We start from the raw sequence: 16,922 nt of genomic DNA, 5'->3' as shown, positions 1-16,922 counted from the left end.
AGCAAAAGATATTCTTAGACATTGCGTGCTTTTTTTCAGGGAAGAAGAAAGATTCAGTGACCAGAATATTCGAGAGTTTTCATTTTAGCCCTGTCATTGGCATAAAAGTTCTCATGGAGAAATCGTTGATTACTATTTCGAAAGGTCGCATTATAATGCACCAATTGATACAAGAAATGGGCTGGCACATTGTTTGTCAAGAAGTTTCTTATGATCCAAGAATATATAGTAGGTTGTGGAAGCACGAAGATATTTCTCCCGTACTTGAAAGAAATTTGGTACGTATTTGCAAACATATGATTTATTATGTTATTTTCCTTTTCTCATCTGCCTTTAATACTTTTGTTTATTAGGGCACTGAAAAGATCGAAGGCATATTGTTGAACTTGACAAATGAAGAAGAAGTAAATGTTAGTCAAATGGTCTTCATGCAGATGACCAGACTAAGGTTTCTCAAATTCCGGAATGCATATGTTTGCCAGGGCCCTGGTTTTCTTCCTTATGAGTTGAGGTGGCTTGATTGGCATGGATATCCTTCAAAAGGTCTGCCAATTAGCTTTCAGGGAGAACAACTGGTTAGTTTGAAATTGAAAAATAGCTGCATCATACAACTCTGGAAAACCTCCAAGGTTTATATTATCTATAGTTTTTCCTACTAGTTGATTGGATCCATTAAAATGCGGTGTTTATTCAAAGTAGTAACCCAAGGGCTTTTGTTTTTGGTATTTGTGACAGGCTCTAGGAGAATTGAAGTACTTGAACCTTAGCCATTTGCAGAAGCTAATAAGGACGCCAGATTTTTCAGGTATCCCTAATCTTGAAAGACTGGTTCTTGAAGAGTGCACAAGTTTGGTAGAAATCAATTTTTCTGTTGGAGATCTCAAAAAGTTAGTCTTGCTGAATTTGAAGAACTGCAGAAATATAAAGACCCTACCAAAGAGTATTCGATTGGAAAAGCTTGAAATTCTCATTCTTTCAGGCTGCTCAAAGGTAAAGTCATTACCAGAAATAGAAGAGAGAATGAATCGTTTAGCAGAACTACATTTGGAAGCGACTGCTTTGAGTGGACTGCCTGCATCAGTTGAGAACCTTTCAGGAGTTGGTGTAATAAATATAAGCTACTGCAATCCTAGCAGTATTTTGAGGTTGAAGTGTCTGAAAACACTTGATGTGTCTGGATGCTCGAAACTTAAAAATTTACCAAATGACTTGGGACTTTTAGTTGGTTTAGAGGACCTCCATTGCACTCACAACCATCCGAACAATTCCGTCCTCTATTTCTCTTCTAAAAAACCTTTCCGTGGATGTAATGCTTTGGGTATACAAGTAAGTGACTCAAGCCATGGCCAGAAGTCTATGGGTGTAAATTTTTATAATTTATCAGGTCTTTGCTCATTGACCGTGCTGGATGTTAGTGACTACAACATTTCAGACGGAGGCATTTTATCTAATCTTGGGTTCTTATCGTCTTTGGAGGAATTGAAACTCCATGGTAATAATTTTTCCAATATTCCGGCTGCAAGTGTCAGTTGTCTCACTCGACTTAAAGTCCTTGCATTGGCTGGTTGTAGGAGGCTTGAGAGTTTTCCGGAACTTCCTCCAAGTATACAAGAGCTATATGCTTATGAATGCACATCTTTGGAGTGCATTGATCAAGTAACCAACATCCAATACTGCATGTAGTTTCACTTGCAAAATGTCATCAAGTTTTGAAAAACAATCGTCACGCCTCCATGCTTGATTTATTGTTGAAGAAAATGCTCAAGGTAAGTAACTATTCCAAGCCACAAATCTACAGACATGAAAAGAATTGAGAAGAATAAAATGAATTCTTGGCAAATAACATTCTTTTCATGGCGCATGCAGGGACTATCCATTGCGAATAGAGGATTTAGTATTTACGTGTCTGGTGTGGAAATACCAGAGTGGTTTACGTACAAGAACTGAGGGACTTCAATCTCAGTGGCCCTCCCCAAAAATTGGTGCATACCTACATTCATGGGGTTTGCTATTTGTGTTGTTTTTGATATGATAACTCCTTATTCCGCCATGAGTACTACAAAACACCTAAGTATGTACGCAGGACTTCCGTTGCTGTTTACTTTCACAAGGCATGATGGTGTGTGTCGTAAACTTAGAGGTTTTTTCGGCGGAATAGGAAGTGAAAAACCTTTGGGTTTGGGCAACGGTTTACTAGGCTATCTTTCAACCTGGTCGTCACCGATACTCAAGGATATATTTACCAGTGCTAATTGCTGGACTCATCTTCAGCTTGGTGCCTCTGATATTTCTGAGGAGGAGGGAATCAAAGGTTTGGGAGTGCGTATTGTGTACAAGAATGATATCAATGATCCAGAATAGTACCTGAAATGTCGCATGAATAGTCAAAGCCCATCGAGTTGCTGATTCTAAGTTCCACTGTATCAACCTTCAATTGCATGATAGTTGTGTTAGATGGTTGAATCTGTTGGTTAAAGGGAGGTTTATCCTATGTTTAGGCAGTTCAAATTAATTATCAAGTACTCTCTCTGTCCCAAAAAGATTGTCCTCACTTTCTTTTTAGTGTGTCCCAAAAAGATTGTCCCCTTTCTATATTTAGAAACAATTTAACTTTATGAGATGATTTACAGTCACACAAATATCTAAGGCATGTTTTGGACCATACATTTCAAAAGTTTTCCTTTATTTCTTAAACTTTATGTCAAGTCAAAAGAGGACAATGTTTTTGGGACGGAGGGAGTAACTAATAAAAGCTTGTACAACAACAACCAGTGTAATCCCACAAGTGGGGTCTGTGGAGGGTACTGTGTATACAGACCTTAAGAGAGACGTTGGTGCATGCAACCAGAAAAACAAACTTGGGCAGTAGAGAGACTGTTTTCAATAGATCTTTGGCTCAAGAAAAAACATTTCAAAGTAGTAACGAAAATGAAGAAATCATGGCAAAATATCAAAGATAGCATGACCAAGCATTATGAAGAAAAAAAAAAGGAACAGTAACTACAGCAAAATAATATGCTAGTCTAAGTGCAAGAAATAATAGATAGTATCAATAATCGAACAACAAGAGGCTATAAGCGTAATACTATGACTACTAGTATAAATGGATAAGCGGGACAACGTCCCATTACTTACGAGCCTTCTACCCTAATATGTGTCCTCTATAGCGTCCTCTCTAAGGTCTTGTCCTCGGTAAGTTGAAGCTGCACCATGTCCTGTCTAATTATCTCTCCCTAATATTTCTTCCGCCTGGCCCTATCTCTCCTGAAATCATCTAACGCCAACCTCTTACACCTCCGCATTGGGCATTCGTGCATCTCCTCTTCACATGTTCGAACCATCTCAGTTTCGCTTTCCGCATCTTGTCCTCCACTGAGGTCACTCCTACCTTATCCAAATAACTAGTTTTTGGGAACGTGCACGTTTATCCTAATAGCATTCAGTATAAATTTATATTGCAATATAATACATTTTAAATGGTACACACATGTTTTAATACTTTGTTTGAGATATAAAATACAAATCAAAACATACAAAAAACCTATCAAGTAAATGAGAAACTTATAAACTTGATGTTACTTTAATGACGTATTACTTTAATTTAAAGACAAATACATGCTCGAACATACATAAATAATATGCATATAATAAAAGTATTTACCTCGTAAAATTTACCTTAACAAGCATGTATGAAGATTGAAAACAAAATTAATACCTACTTTCAATCACATCTGTTACACCAAGGTTAGATTTGTATCGTTAGAGTTGTAGTGGAAAACCTGAAGGTTGAACGTTTTGCGAAAATGGTTGACAAACCTACTTTGGGCAGCCATAAACCCTTGATTAGTTGGGAATTTGGAAAAGGTCTCTTCATGAAAGTTGTAGAACGTAGAAATATCTTTCCGTTCATTTGAAGATCAGGCGACACGGAGATCGGAGCAAGAAGTTATGAATGTCACGAAAACGCTCAGAGGGACAGTCCACCCGCATTGGCCACGCGACGCGGGAATGTTCCTTGCGCGTTGGCCATGCGTCGCCGTCCCAACGCTGGAAAATCAGTTGCAGAATCTAGCCTGCATAATAGGCCCCTCATTGGCCACGCGTCGCGGGCCCAATGCACGAGGGTTGGGTTTTCGGGTCAGATTTTCGCTTTTTAACTTATATTTAAGCTTGGGGTTCATTCCCTAACACCCTTATTCACGAAAAATCATCCTAAGCCAAGAGAGAACAAGTCCCAAGCCCCAAGAACACTCCAAGGTAAGTTCTACGTCGATTCTAGGTTGATTTCAAGTCTCTAATCTCTTTCTAACTTGAGTAAACCCTTCTAATAAATAGAGTTATGATTGGAACATCAATGTTGAGCGAAGAAACCCTAGAACTTGAATTCAGGAGAGTTGAATTTCAAAAAGGTAATACTTCTACTCTCTTGAGGTTTCTATGTCAAAGAAAGACCAAACTCATTCACAAATTAGTAATCTCAGTATTTAGAACAACTTAACTTGGTTTTAGAAACTTAAATAGAATAACTCCTTTGAATTTTCAATATTTTGTTCATTTAATGTATGGAAATAAATATTATTGAAAACTACCTATACAAATCAGTCTAAAAAAGATGTATTATCAATACTTTTGAAGAGAAAGCCGAAAACACCAGCACAACAAGAGTAAGGGTAATTGTAGTTACTATTCTCTTTTTTCAGGTTTATGTGAGACTATTTAATTTTTAGCCTATTTTCAAAAGGAGTAGTCTCTTTATAGTCGAAAGTAATTTAACTTTAAATTTTAAACTTCTCATTTTGTCCTTAATTACGATGAAGAAAAAAGAAAAATAGAAACAAATGGAGTATTGATTAGCTAGAGTAGTTTATGATGAAGAAAAAAGATATATAGAAACAAATGGAGTATTAATTGACATATAAACGTTCTGATACAACATATAATAATTTTGAGAAATAGGACAACATGATTACCAATGACAAGCGAGGATGTAACATTTGGCTATGTATTTTTTTTTTTTTAAAAGTTAAGTGATATTCATTTTCACAGTGTTCTCAAATAGTAAATATGCAATATTACGACTTGTTATTTGAGTTACGCTCAATCTTCTTATTTCTATAGATGAAAAAACTATTAAGCATCATTCATTTTAAAAATAGATTAGTCAACGATATTAATTAAGGAATTTGACACATAATTTGTGTAGGAACCATTAGGCGAGCCTCGAGCGTTGGGCGTTAGGCGTGTTTAAGGTGTATAGTCGGGTGCTTAAGGCGTAAGCCTCACAGAACTAAGCTCCACACGAGAGCCTCGAGGAGTTTTGCCAGTACCCCGCCCCAGGGTGAGCCCCGAGACGAGTCCCAAAACTGCCTTTTAAAGCACTGGCTGTTACTCCATCCGTCCATTTTTACTTATCCTATATACTAAAAATAGTTGTCCATTTTTACTTGTCCAGTTTAGAAAATCAAAAGATAATTTGCCATTTCATACCTATTTTACCCTTATTATTAAAAATTGTGTTGATAAGTTCAAGAAATACTTAGTGGTTGCACAACTTTTAAAGTATGTTTTATTGATTTCAATTATTAGATTATTTAACAATAATTAGGGGTGATATAGTAAATTATCATTCTATTTTTTGCTCTTAAATAGGCGTGACAAATCAATACATGACAAGTAAAAATGAACGGAGGGAGTACTTCTTTATATTGGAGAATGTGGAGTATGCTTTTAGAGGAAAAAAGTAATAGAAAAAAATTAAAACCTCTTTAAACCAAAAAGTAAAAGAAGAAATTAAAACTTTTTTATATTAGAGAATGTGGAATTTGCTTTTAGAGGGAAAAAGTAATATAAGAAATTAAAACCTCTTTCATATTAGAGAATGTGGAATTTTCTTTTAGATGAAAAAATTAATCGAAGAAAATAAAACTTTTTTTTATATTAGAGATTGTGGAATTTGCTTTTAGATGAAAAAAGTAATAAAGGAAATTAAAACTTTTCCTTAATGGAGAACGTAAAATTTTCTGTTAAAGGGAAAAGGTAATAGAAGAAATTAAAGCAGTCAAAGGATATAATTGTGACAATAACAATTCGTGAGATTTTCAATTTTTCATAACAACTTTTGTGACAAATACTAATTTCCAGTATTATAACAAATTTGTTTACTTTTGTGAAGCACCACTTATTATCGATTATAAAGATTGCTCTTTATTTTTTCTTTTGAAGTGACTCAAAAATCTTAATATGCTTATTCGTTGAAAATGGAAGAAATCGCGCGGTTTTCTCTTCAAATGGGCAGGTCTTTAATTTTTGCTCTTCAAATGAGCTGATTTTTAACTTTTTTTCCCTTCAAAATAGAATTTATACCTAGCGAGACATAAATTATTTAAGATGCGGGGCATAATTTGTAAAATCTATGATGCGAAAATATAATTTATGCCCGTGAAAAAAGTGTTAGCATTTAGAGGAAAAAATTAAAGATCTGCACAAAATAGGGAAAATAGTGCAAATGACCCTTGAAAAGGTCCAACGTGTTCAATAATTTTTTCAGACCCATGTACATATTTGTTCACTTAACAGGAAATAATGTAATCTAATAAATAGGAATAATTTTTTTTCTGTTAATTTTTATTTAATCTATACTATATTAAAAGAGCGAAAGACCTTAGAAATGTTGATTGAATTTTTTGCCCTTCATTAAATGACTCTACAATAGAAAAAATCGTCATTTTCTAATTGTCTAATATTTAGGATTAAAAATTAATTTAAAAGAACAACTTATTAAATCATTCCTTACTTGACATAGCTAGAAGAGCCTAATATTTAATTAAGACTTTTGCATTCAATTAAACTTACCTTATATACAATTTTCAGCCGTCTATTGCTTATATATATAGAGCTCATTCTCACCATTAATTAGTGATGCATGGTCCTAATATCTTTTTCCTTTTTGTTTTTTGTTTCTTTTCATTCTAATTAGATATGCATAGGATGCTTGTCCACTTATATGCATATGATCAAATTGAATATCAGATGCAGCTTTTATTTCTTTATGATTTTTTCGGTGTGATTTGAGATTTTATTCTTAGTTTTACTTTAAATTCATTCATATAATGTGTGTTGAATTTTATTTAGATTTTGTTTGAAAGTCATTGTCACTGTTTGTGATAAATATTATGTTTTCAGTTCTTCTTCTAATTTCTAACGGGTGTTTGAAATACATATGGGCCATGAATAATTATGTTGAATGCACCATGTTATACGTCTGGCATGCGCGCAATATGTAAAATATTTTGAGTTAAGTGAAAAGGCACACCATTCTCTTTGTGAAGACCTTGATAATCAACCAAAATTTTAGCTTGGGCAGGAGAAGGCTCGCTCCATAGATGCAAGAACTGTTTTGAGGTATAGCTTCTACCTGTTTAACGTAAAGTACGGTTGTATAATTTTCTTTCTTTTCAAAAGTTGTCTACATAATAATAGTGTTGCATACTATAACATTATTTGGAGTGCCTTTGGTAACAAGGGTGAAAAATATAACTTAATTAGTTTTGCACCAAATTAGTATAGAAAATGGAAATTGAGATATTCTTTTATAAGTGTTATTAATATTTCTCCATGCATTTATAAGACTAAATCCCGTAAACAATATGCATGTGATGAGAGTCCATTTCAAAAAAATTCATGAAAGAAATAAAAATACAATAACATACAAACTAATAAAAGAAAATATAAAACAAAAGTAAAATAGAAAATTAGAGTTCAATGATACTTTCACCTAAGCCCATGTCAATGGGATTTAGGCTTAAAAGGTACACCTAAATTATTTCCTGGGAGACTTCTTACTTAAATCAGAATTTAAAACTATATCCATTTAATACTGTACATTTTTAGTTTGTGTTTTATTTTTATTACCTGATAGACTTGAGTTTAGAACTAAATGAATTACAAAATATAACTATGTGACTACAAATTAGTGAAAGAAAAAGAACTAAGTATTAATAAAGCACTTGTCTATTTGTACGTGCTAACAAAACAGTAAAAAGATATTTGATATGATCAATAGAAAGCCATATACACTACTAAAAAAAACTGGATTTTCCGACCTCAAAAAACCGACCTCAGTTGAGGTCGAAAAAAAAAACCGACCTCATGAGATCGGTAAAATCGTAATATTTATTTTTCATTTTTTTTTAAAAATAAACCGACCTCATGAGGTCGGTAATATTGTATCAAAAATTTAAAAAATAATGTACCGACCTCACTAGGTCGAAAATTTAATTGACGGTAAATATTATAATTTTATTTTTAATTTAAAAGAATACCGACCTCACGAAGTCGGTTTATTAAAAATAATTTTTGATAAACCGACCTCGTGAGGTCAGTATGCTTTTAAATTAAAAATAAAATAATTAAATATACCGACCTCATGAGGTCGGTAATATTAGCCAAATAAAATTAAAACAACCCCAATTAAACCCTTCTCATTTCTCTCTCTTTCCCTCTCACGTTTTTGAGGTCCCTCTCTCTCTAAACCTATACACCGTCGACGTCACCAACAGTGCAGGGAGTCACCGTCGTCGTCGTCCACACCCAGAACCGCTGCTGCCGTCGCCAGTTATCATCAACATTTGAGGTATGCTTTCTTTCTTTTCTTGACTAAGAAATTTGTTACTGGGTTGAGTTGTTAGATCTTCAGTTACTGAGTTGTTAGAGCTTCAGTTACTGAACTTGACATTGTATGCTTCAATTTGCTGAATAAAAGAAGAGTAAACACAATTACACATAGAGGGTCTTCCAGAAATTCTCAGAAAAATTACTTTGGCCATTTGGGGATACAAAATAATGAAATTACTTTGGCTATATGGGGAATCAGATCTAGAAAATGGTGAAGATGCTAAATGCAATTACCAATAAAGGGTTTTCAATATATTCTCCAAATATTACTTTGGCCATTTGGGGATACAAAATAATGAAATAACACTCAATTGGAGTGGAAAATCAAGAAAGATGAGAATAAAGATGGGTTTTTTTTTTTTTTTTTACATGCTTCAATTACTGAAGTTGACATTATGTTCTTCAATTTGTTGAAAGAAATATATAAGAGCTAAATTTTTGTAATGTGGTATAGGGCAACTGGTGACTTGGGTCTCTGTTGAAGATTTAGTAAATTTTTCCTAGTCTGAAGCTTTAAGTTGATTGTTAGGGCAACTGGTGATTTAGGTTTTGAACATTGAATTAAATTATTCATTGAATTTGTTCCTTAACAATTTCAAATTTGGTGTTATTTGTGTAGATGGAATCTCGTAGTTGGATGTATAATAGGACAAATGACCGCCGAGGGGGCATGAGGCAAGAATTTGTAGACGGTGTTGATGCTTTTGTTGACTATGCAATGACACTTGAAACTTTTCAAATTAATGGCTTGGTCAGGTGCCCTTGTGTAGTATGTCAATGTAGGAATTACGAAATACCAGAGATTGTTAGGCTTCATCTCTATAAAGACGGGTTTGAAGAAAATTATACAGTGTGGACTAGTCATGGAGAAACGGATAGTAGTTTTGGTAGATTTCAAAACTTTGTTGTTGGTGAAAGTAGTAGGGCGGTGCAACCTAATGTCCAAAATTCTAGAATGCACGACATGGTTCAAGATGCTTATGGGATACATTCCGAATTTGAATCCGGTAACCATGATGAAGAAGCTCCAAATGAAGAAGCTAGTCGTTTTTTTGAACAGTTGAAAAATGCTAGTCGGCCTTTATATGAAGGGAGTCCCCACTCTCAATTGTCTATTGCTGTTAGATTATTAAGCATCAAAGCAGATTGGAATGTTCCTCAAGGTGCAATGGATGCTGTGATTAGCCTTATACATGAATTAGTTGACCCGAAATTAGAGATACCTGAAAATTACTATAAGGGAAAAAGATTAGTGTCTAAGTTAGGACTCTCGTCGATGAGAATTGATTGTTGTGAAAATGGATGCATGCTATACTATAAAGGTGACAACGGTCTAGAATCTTGTAAGTTTTGTGGAAGAGCTCATTTTAAGCGGACTCGTAGCGGGAAGAGGGTTGCTATTAAGGCGATGCATTACTTACCTTTTACACCAAGGTTAAAGAGGTTGTATGCATCAAATAGCTCCGCTCCTCATATGAGATGACACAGTGAAAATAGAAGGCTGCCTGGTGTTATGTGTCATCCATCAGACGGAGAGGCTTGGAAGCATTTTGACGCAACATATCCAGACTTTGTGGCTGAACCACGGAACATTAGGTTGGGTTTATGTTCAGATGGATTCGCTCCACATTCTGTTTCTGCTGCACCATATGCTTGCTAGTCGGTTTTCTTAACATCGTATAATCTTCCACTTGAGTTGTGTATGACTAGTCCATATATATTCCTTAATTGCATCATTCCTGGCCCACGTAATCCAAAAGTTTTAATTGATGTATACTTGCAACCTTTGATTGATGAGTTGAAAATATTGTGGCTTGAAGGGGTTGAGACGTTTGACGTTTCTCTTAAGTAGAATTTTAATTTGCGAGCCACCTTAATGTGGACTATTAATGATTTTCCTGCCTACGGGATGTTGTCCGGGTGGATGACTGCTGGAAAGTTAGCTTGTCCTTCCTGAAAGTGGATCCTTCCTGAAAACGATAACAAGCTACTTCATTATTGGGCAACTAATGAAAGATTCTTACAACTGAGTGACATAGGGAAGAAGGCTAGAAATTCAACGAAGGGCGGCTCCCTACACACTAGTGGGGCTATGAGTCAAGAGGTCGTGAGAAGGAAGCTAGCAAGTCTACATTAACTCTACTTGAAGGATTGTGAATTTACTTTATTTTCTTTTTGTCTTATCAATTTATTCTTTTGCAGGAACTAAAACGGGGGACGCCAGTGCCTCAAGATGAGGCGTTCAAGATTACTCACGTGAAGAAGAAGGCAAACGCTAATGATCCAGATCACTGGTGTGAGGAACGGGCTAAGCAGACCTACGTAAGATTCTTTTTATTTTTCATATTTTGTTTGTTAGACTACGAAACGGGGATCCGGCTCCTATCTCATTTTTATGCTTGATCTTTATTTTTGGTTTTATAAGATTCAAGTTATAGTGATGTTTCAATAATAGATCCACTGAAGCAAATTATGATACATGTATTACGCATTGCAAGTCGATGGTATACCTTATGAAAATGTGATAACTATTTCATGGATAAATTATGAAACTTCAATGGAAATTTGGGGAGAAGTTGTTGAAAGAACTCTCAGGTGAATGTGATAGGTTGAAGTCATTATAATAGAGTTCCTTTGTTTCCACTCCATTTTAAGTCCTGAAGAGCATTTTTTTTTTTGTAAATAAATGATTTTATTAATACCAAGTAATAGTTACAAAACCAAATAAGGCAGACCACTTGTTTCTCACATCAAAACCAGCACCTGTTCTAGACTCTACAGTTCTAAGGAGTCTAGTTCTAGGCATAGACACTAGGTAGCCACTACTTCATACATATTTGGCAACCAGTTACAAAAAAGTCTAGTGACTACACCTAGCTAAGACAATACATAGATAAATTCTATCAGCTTGCTAGGTTGCATCCGATTGTCAAAGTACATCATTTTCTCCGCGTTTCCTCCTTGTTCTACCTCTAATATGCAGATGGACAACAACCTCTTTGCATAATCTATCTTCATAGTAGTATTGATTTGAACCATGTTCTATTTTGGTTGTTTACTAAATGTTTGATAGTTTTTTCTATTGAATTTGAGATTTAAGTTGGTTGCTAATGTTACCTTTTTATTTCAGAATCAAGTTCAACATTCAAAGGCATAGTTTCTTCGTACTCAGCCACCCAACACACAGCTGACAGAAGAACAAATGGAGGAAAGGTGGCTTGAGAGTGTTGGTGGTCCCACTAGGTTTGGCACAACTTACGGAATGCCATATCGTGCATTTCGTCAATACCGGTCGCCCCTGGAAGGCCTACATTCTTCCAATACCGATTCGTTCGATAGAGTGAGTGCTATGGCCATGGAGCAAAAGATTGCTGAGCTATCTAGCCAACTACAGGCCTTAGAGGAAAGGGAGAGGCGGAGGGACGTGCATTTTGACGGTATGAGGGCCCAATTAGACGTATTACTTGCTTCGAGGGGGATTCCCTCGTGTCCTGATGATGCTCGTAATCCCCATACTCAATCTAGTGGTGCGGATGATGATGGGACTCACGTGTCAAACACACAAAGGCATGTTTGAATGTTAATGTTGTGGAGGATTTGTGGATTTGCGAGGGGTGAAGTAGTCTAATGTTGTAGACTAACTTAGTGTAGACTAGTTTAATGTTTTGTGGATGTTTACAAATGTTGAAGTAGTTTAATGTTGTTTTGATGTTTGCGAAGGTTGAAGTAGCTTAATTAATGTCTCTTGTGAATGTTTGATTGACGTTTTTACTCAACTTTGAAGTAGTTTCGAATTGAATTTGATGTTTTGGTGGTTGTAATAGTAGCTTATTGTTTTATGTATTTATAGTAGTTTGGTGTATTGTTGGCAGCTATTTGGGCTCGTTTTAGTTGAAAGTAAAATTATTTTCATCTTGACAGGGAGGCAATTGGAATAACAACTAGGTGCTACAATTTTTTTTGCAGAATACCGACCTCATGAGGTCGGTTATGGACAAAATTTACCCAGAAAATGCTAATTACCAACCTCATGAGGTCGGTTTTCTGGAAAAGTTTCCCAGAAATTGCAAATTACCAACCTCATGAGGTCGGTTTTCTGCAAAATTATCCAACATATGGCAAATTACCGACCTCATGAGGTCGATTTTCTGCAAAATTTTTTCACAAATTGCAAATTACCGACCTCATGAGGTCGGGTTTCGGCAAATATTTTGCAGAAATTGAGAAATACCGATCTCAGGACGATAGAAATCTAAAACAATATATATATATATATATATATATATATATATATATATATATAATATCATTATATTATTAATATAATTTACCGAACTCACGAGGTCGGTACTTTATATAATTAATAGCCGACTAAAAAAATATTACCGACCTCATGAGGTCGGTTTTTTGCGACCTCATGAGGTCGGTAATATTTCCGACCCACTCTTTTCCGACCCACTCTTTTCCGACCTAATTCTGAGGTCGGTTTTGAGGTCGGTTTTTGCCCAAAACCGACCTCATGAGGTCGGAAATTGCCCTTTTTTTAGGTCGGAAAATCCAGTTTTTTTAGTACGTAGTGATATAAATATGTTTCTGGAAGTGAAAAATAAACACAACAAATTAAAATAAGTACTTCTATGGAGCATAGTTTTTTCTCTTATTCAATAAGCTAAATAGGATCTTAAATTATAGGAGATTCTTCTTATGAATGAAGATATTAAATACTTTTATATGTAATTAATTATATTATAATTAAATTGGAATTTGTAGGAAACAAAGGGAGGTACAGATCATATTATTAAGGTAATCTTTATCAAGTCAAAGACCAGTCTATAATTAGGTATGATTTTCATTTTCATATTGAGTTTGTCCTTGGACTTTTGGCTTATTAATTCAATGTAACTATCTATAATGAGCAAATTTTAGATATTGGTTTTTGATATATTTGATTGGAATCATGCGTTTCATAGTGATGTATTGGATAAGACGACATCGGATCACTCGGAAGCAGCAATCATGGTAATTTATTTGTTCTAAATAGTTACAGGTTGTGAGGAGTAGTTTAATTTTATATAATAAGTAATATTTGGTTCTTTATGTTTATCCTTGTGGTTCACTTTTTTTTGGGTAAAATTTTTTTGGCATATATATTGTGGACGTATTTCTCTCTCTTTTTGTTATTATAGAATTATGTTAATCTAATAGTTGATGTTTTCAATATATGAGTATTCAGAATATTTTAAAAGTGAGAGGGTATATGAGTATCAACCATTATTACTACTACTTATATAATTTTTAATTATATACTCTATATTAAAAGCATTAACGCCAGTTCACATTTTAAAAAAAAAATTACACTAGGCAAAATAGTCATTTAATTATTTTCCTAATATTTAGGATTTTAAATTTGGGTGAAAATGATTTTCTCCCCCCAACTTTGATTTGAAAATCAAACTCCCCCCTCAACTTTAAACAATAGACATTCTCCCCCCCTTTATCCCATGCAATGACTATTTCACCCTTGTTTTTACCAATCCTCCATCTATGTAATACATTTTTATATTATAGTACATAATATTTATATTTTTAATTTAGGTATTTATAGACTCTTATTTGACTTCATTATTATTATAAGTAGAATAATACTTTTATGAATTTGTAACAAAATCTAATGCTATTTCTTATGATTGTTATTTCAATATTATATGCAGTAAGCCTGTATATATGTATGTACATGCATGTGTGTTTATATAAGTTTCACTTCTCTCTTATTCTATATTGTTTATATAATAAACAAGTTTTGGTTATCACTAATGAAATATTTCTTAAATTATAATTAAATTCATTTACAATATAACTAAATCAATTTTAAAAATTTGCCTCTATTTTTAAATGTTTTTGCATTACCTGCATAGAAGCATATTTATAAAGTTATTATGACCTGTTATTTTCACTTGTATAAATAAATATTTTAATACTTTCAAATTAAAGAAAAATTTGACCTCCAATTTCTCCTTAATTGAACAATATAAGAACTCCTAACATTTAGAAATTTAATACAGAGTAAGATCTTACTTATATAAACATAAGTTCTATTTTCAGAAATTGTTATTCAATGTTTTTAAAGTTTTCCAAAATAATAGTAGTTGTTAAATGACTTAGCCCCCGTTTGTCCATAGATACCGTTGTTAAATGACTTAGCCCCCAATTTTTTTTTTCTTGGAATTTTGGAGTTGGAGTTCGAGTTGTGTTTGGCCATAGTTTTTGAAATTGTGAAAAAAGTGAAAAAAATTTGAAAAACAAGTTTTTTGAATTTTTGGTATTCCGGAATACAACTTCAAGTTGTATTTGGAATTTTCATGGCCAAACGCTGATTCCGGAAAAAAGTGAAAAAAAATTTCGAAAAAAAGTGAATAATTTTTATGGCCAAACGGCACCTTAGTGTACAAATTTTCTGCCCAAAGAGAAACGTTAACCAATAAAAATACATAAATTATTCAAATGTAAATAAAAAGAAATTAGTTAAAAGGTTTTCTAATATATATATATATATATATATATATATATATATATATATATATATATATAAATCCAATTCTCATCTTTTTAAAGTTTTTTTTTTTTTTAAAAAACTAAGCATTATTCCTTTTTTAAAAAAAATTAATTAGTTATATTAAATTTCATGTTAGACAAAACTGTAAATTCATAATTTCTAATATTTATTTAGAAGTAGACATCTATTAATACCATAAATTTATTCATTTTTCTCATATTTAGGACTTTGAGATCAACGAAAATATACATATTAAATATTTTATTATTAGAACTACCATATAGAAAGTCCTAATATGTAGGACTTTGAAATCAACAAAAAATTGCTTACATAAATATTTCTTTATTTGAACTACGTAAAGAAATTTGGATTTTACATAAATTTGTGGTGTCACCCAATAAGAAAGAATACAGCCGTCTTTACCTATAAGTTGAAAAACATTGAACCACGTGATTAAGTTTTTATGCCAAAACAACACTTCCCATGTAACTTTGATTGATTTTTTTTCACATTTAACTTAAATTATAGGACAAATAAAATGTATAATTCTTGATGTAAATTATTGTACGCGCTTTGTTCATGCGCAAAGCGCGTACGCCGAAACTAGTTAATAAATAAAAGTGAACCTTAATGAGAAGAGTACAAGCAAGGGGGGCTAGACTTTACCTTACTAATCCTAATAAGGTAACGAACCTTTACTACTTAACATGCATAAAGAAAATAAGAGCTAGAGAAAACTAGGCATTCTATGATCGACACAGAGCTTATAATCTTATCAAATGAGAATGCTTAAGTAATGCAAAAATATCAAAGCCAAGAATAGAGTTGAGTTATCAACCTCAAACTTCAATTTATATATGTATGAACTAAAAAAGATAGCTTGCCCATCTAAAGTAACCTGAAGTATTTTTCTCGTCTTCTTTGTCAAATCTATCCAACAACGCTTGATAGTTCATCTCTTCTTGTATTTATTGGATCTTCTTGAAATTGTTGACATTGTCATATGATTCTGTTTTGCCAGTCGCATCGGTAGGTGTCTTGGAACAAATTCCTTAGTCACCTAACCATCCCAACTATGTTGTCTTCGATGTGTCTTCTTTTTGCTTTTGTTGCTTCCACTTCTTTGTTGCCTCGGTGAGAGATCCCCATCCTTGGACACCTTATCAAAACATATGTCCAGCATATTATCCTCATCATCCTCATCATCATGTCAGTGCCTAAGTCAATATCATAAACTGCACTTGGATTAAGTCCTGATACTATAGCTCATTGCTCTTTGTCAATACTCCCATATCCTTGGTGGTAGAGGCCAAGCTCTTTTTAGAGTTATCAATCACATTAAATGTATCCATATCATGAGAAACAAGAGCGTGAAGGATATCTCTATTAGACAAGCTTACTTTTGTAGCACTTAAATTAGAACAAGTACCTATCACTACCACAGATGGATTTGCCTTACTTGATGGCACAAATACAGGTGCTTGAGGACTTAACTTACTCCTAGGAGGTTAAGTAACATGTTGTTCTTCCTCAGCTAAATCGGCCCGCCTAGGAGCACTTGTTTCCCCTTGTCTTTTCCTGGAGTCAATTAAATCATTTGTAGAATTAGCTTGAGAGATGGATGGTGCATCTTTCACCAAATCATTGTCATTCCCTTAACTAGGACTTAGTAAACTATATCTTGTATTTATTATTT

The 16,922-nt window shown here is 33.7% G+C and overlaps 1 protein-coding gene and 1 long non-coding RNA gene across 2 annotated transcripts; both read left to right on the top strand.

Moving 5' to 3' along the window:
• Nucleotides 1-9,292: 9,292 nt before the first annotated feature.
• LOC132601361 (uncharacterized) lies at nt 9,293-10,156 on the top strand. The gene has a single exon (XM_060314456.1). It carries the CDS (start codon nt 9,293-9,295, stop codon nt 10,154-10,156), a length of 864 nt encoding a protein of 287 aa, XP_060170439.1.
• Nucleotides 10,157-10,801: 645 nt separating this feature from the next.
• LOC132602194 (uncharacterized) lies at nt 10,802-12,436 on the top strand. The gene is made up of 2 exons (XR_009567649.1): nt 10,802-10,995; nt 11,804-12,436. It is a non-coding gene; the product is annotated as an uncharacterized LOC132602194 (long non-coding RNA).
• The last annotated feature ends 4,486 nt before the right edge of the window (nt 12,437-16,922 follow it).

The sequence above is a fragment of the Lycium barbarum genome, chromosome 7 (assembly GCF_019175385.1).
Source record: "Lycium barbarum isolate Lr01 chromosome 7, ASM1917538v2, whole genome shotgun sequence".
Classification (NCBI taxonomy): Eukaryota; Viridiplantae; Streptophyta; class Magnoliopsida; order Solanales; family Solanaceae; genus Lycium; species Lycium barbarum.
This window is presented reverse-complemented; position numbering and strand designations above follow the sequence as displayed.

Coding starts and splice junctions, on each gene's coding strand:
- LOC132601361 (XM_060314456.1), top strand. CDS start 9,293: ATGGAATCTCGTAGTTGGATGTATAATAGGACAAATGACCGCCGAGGG.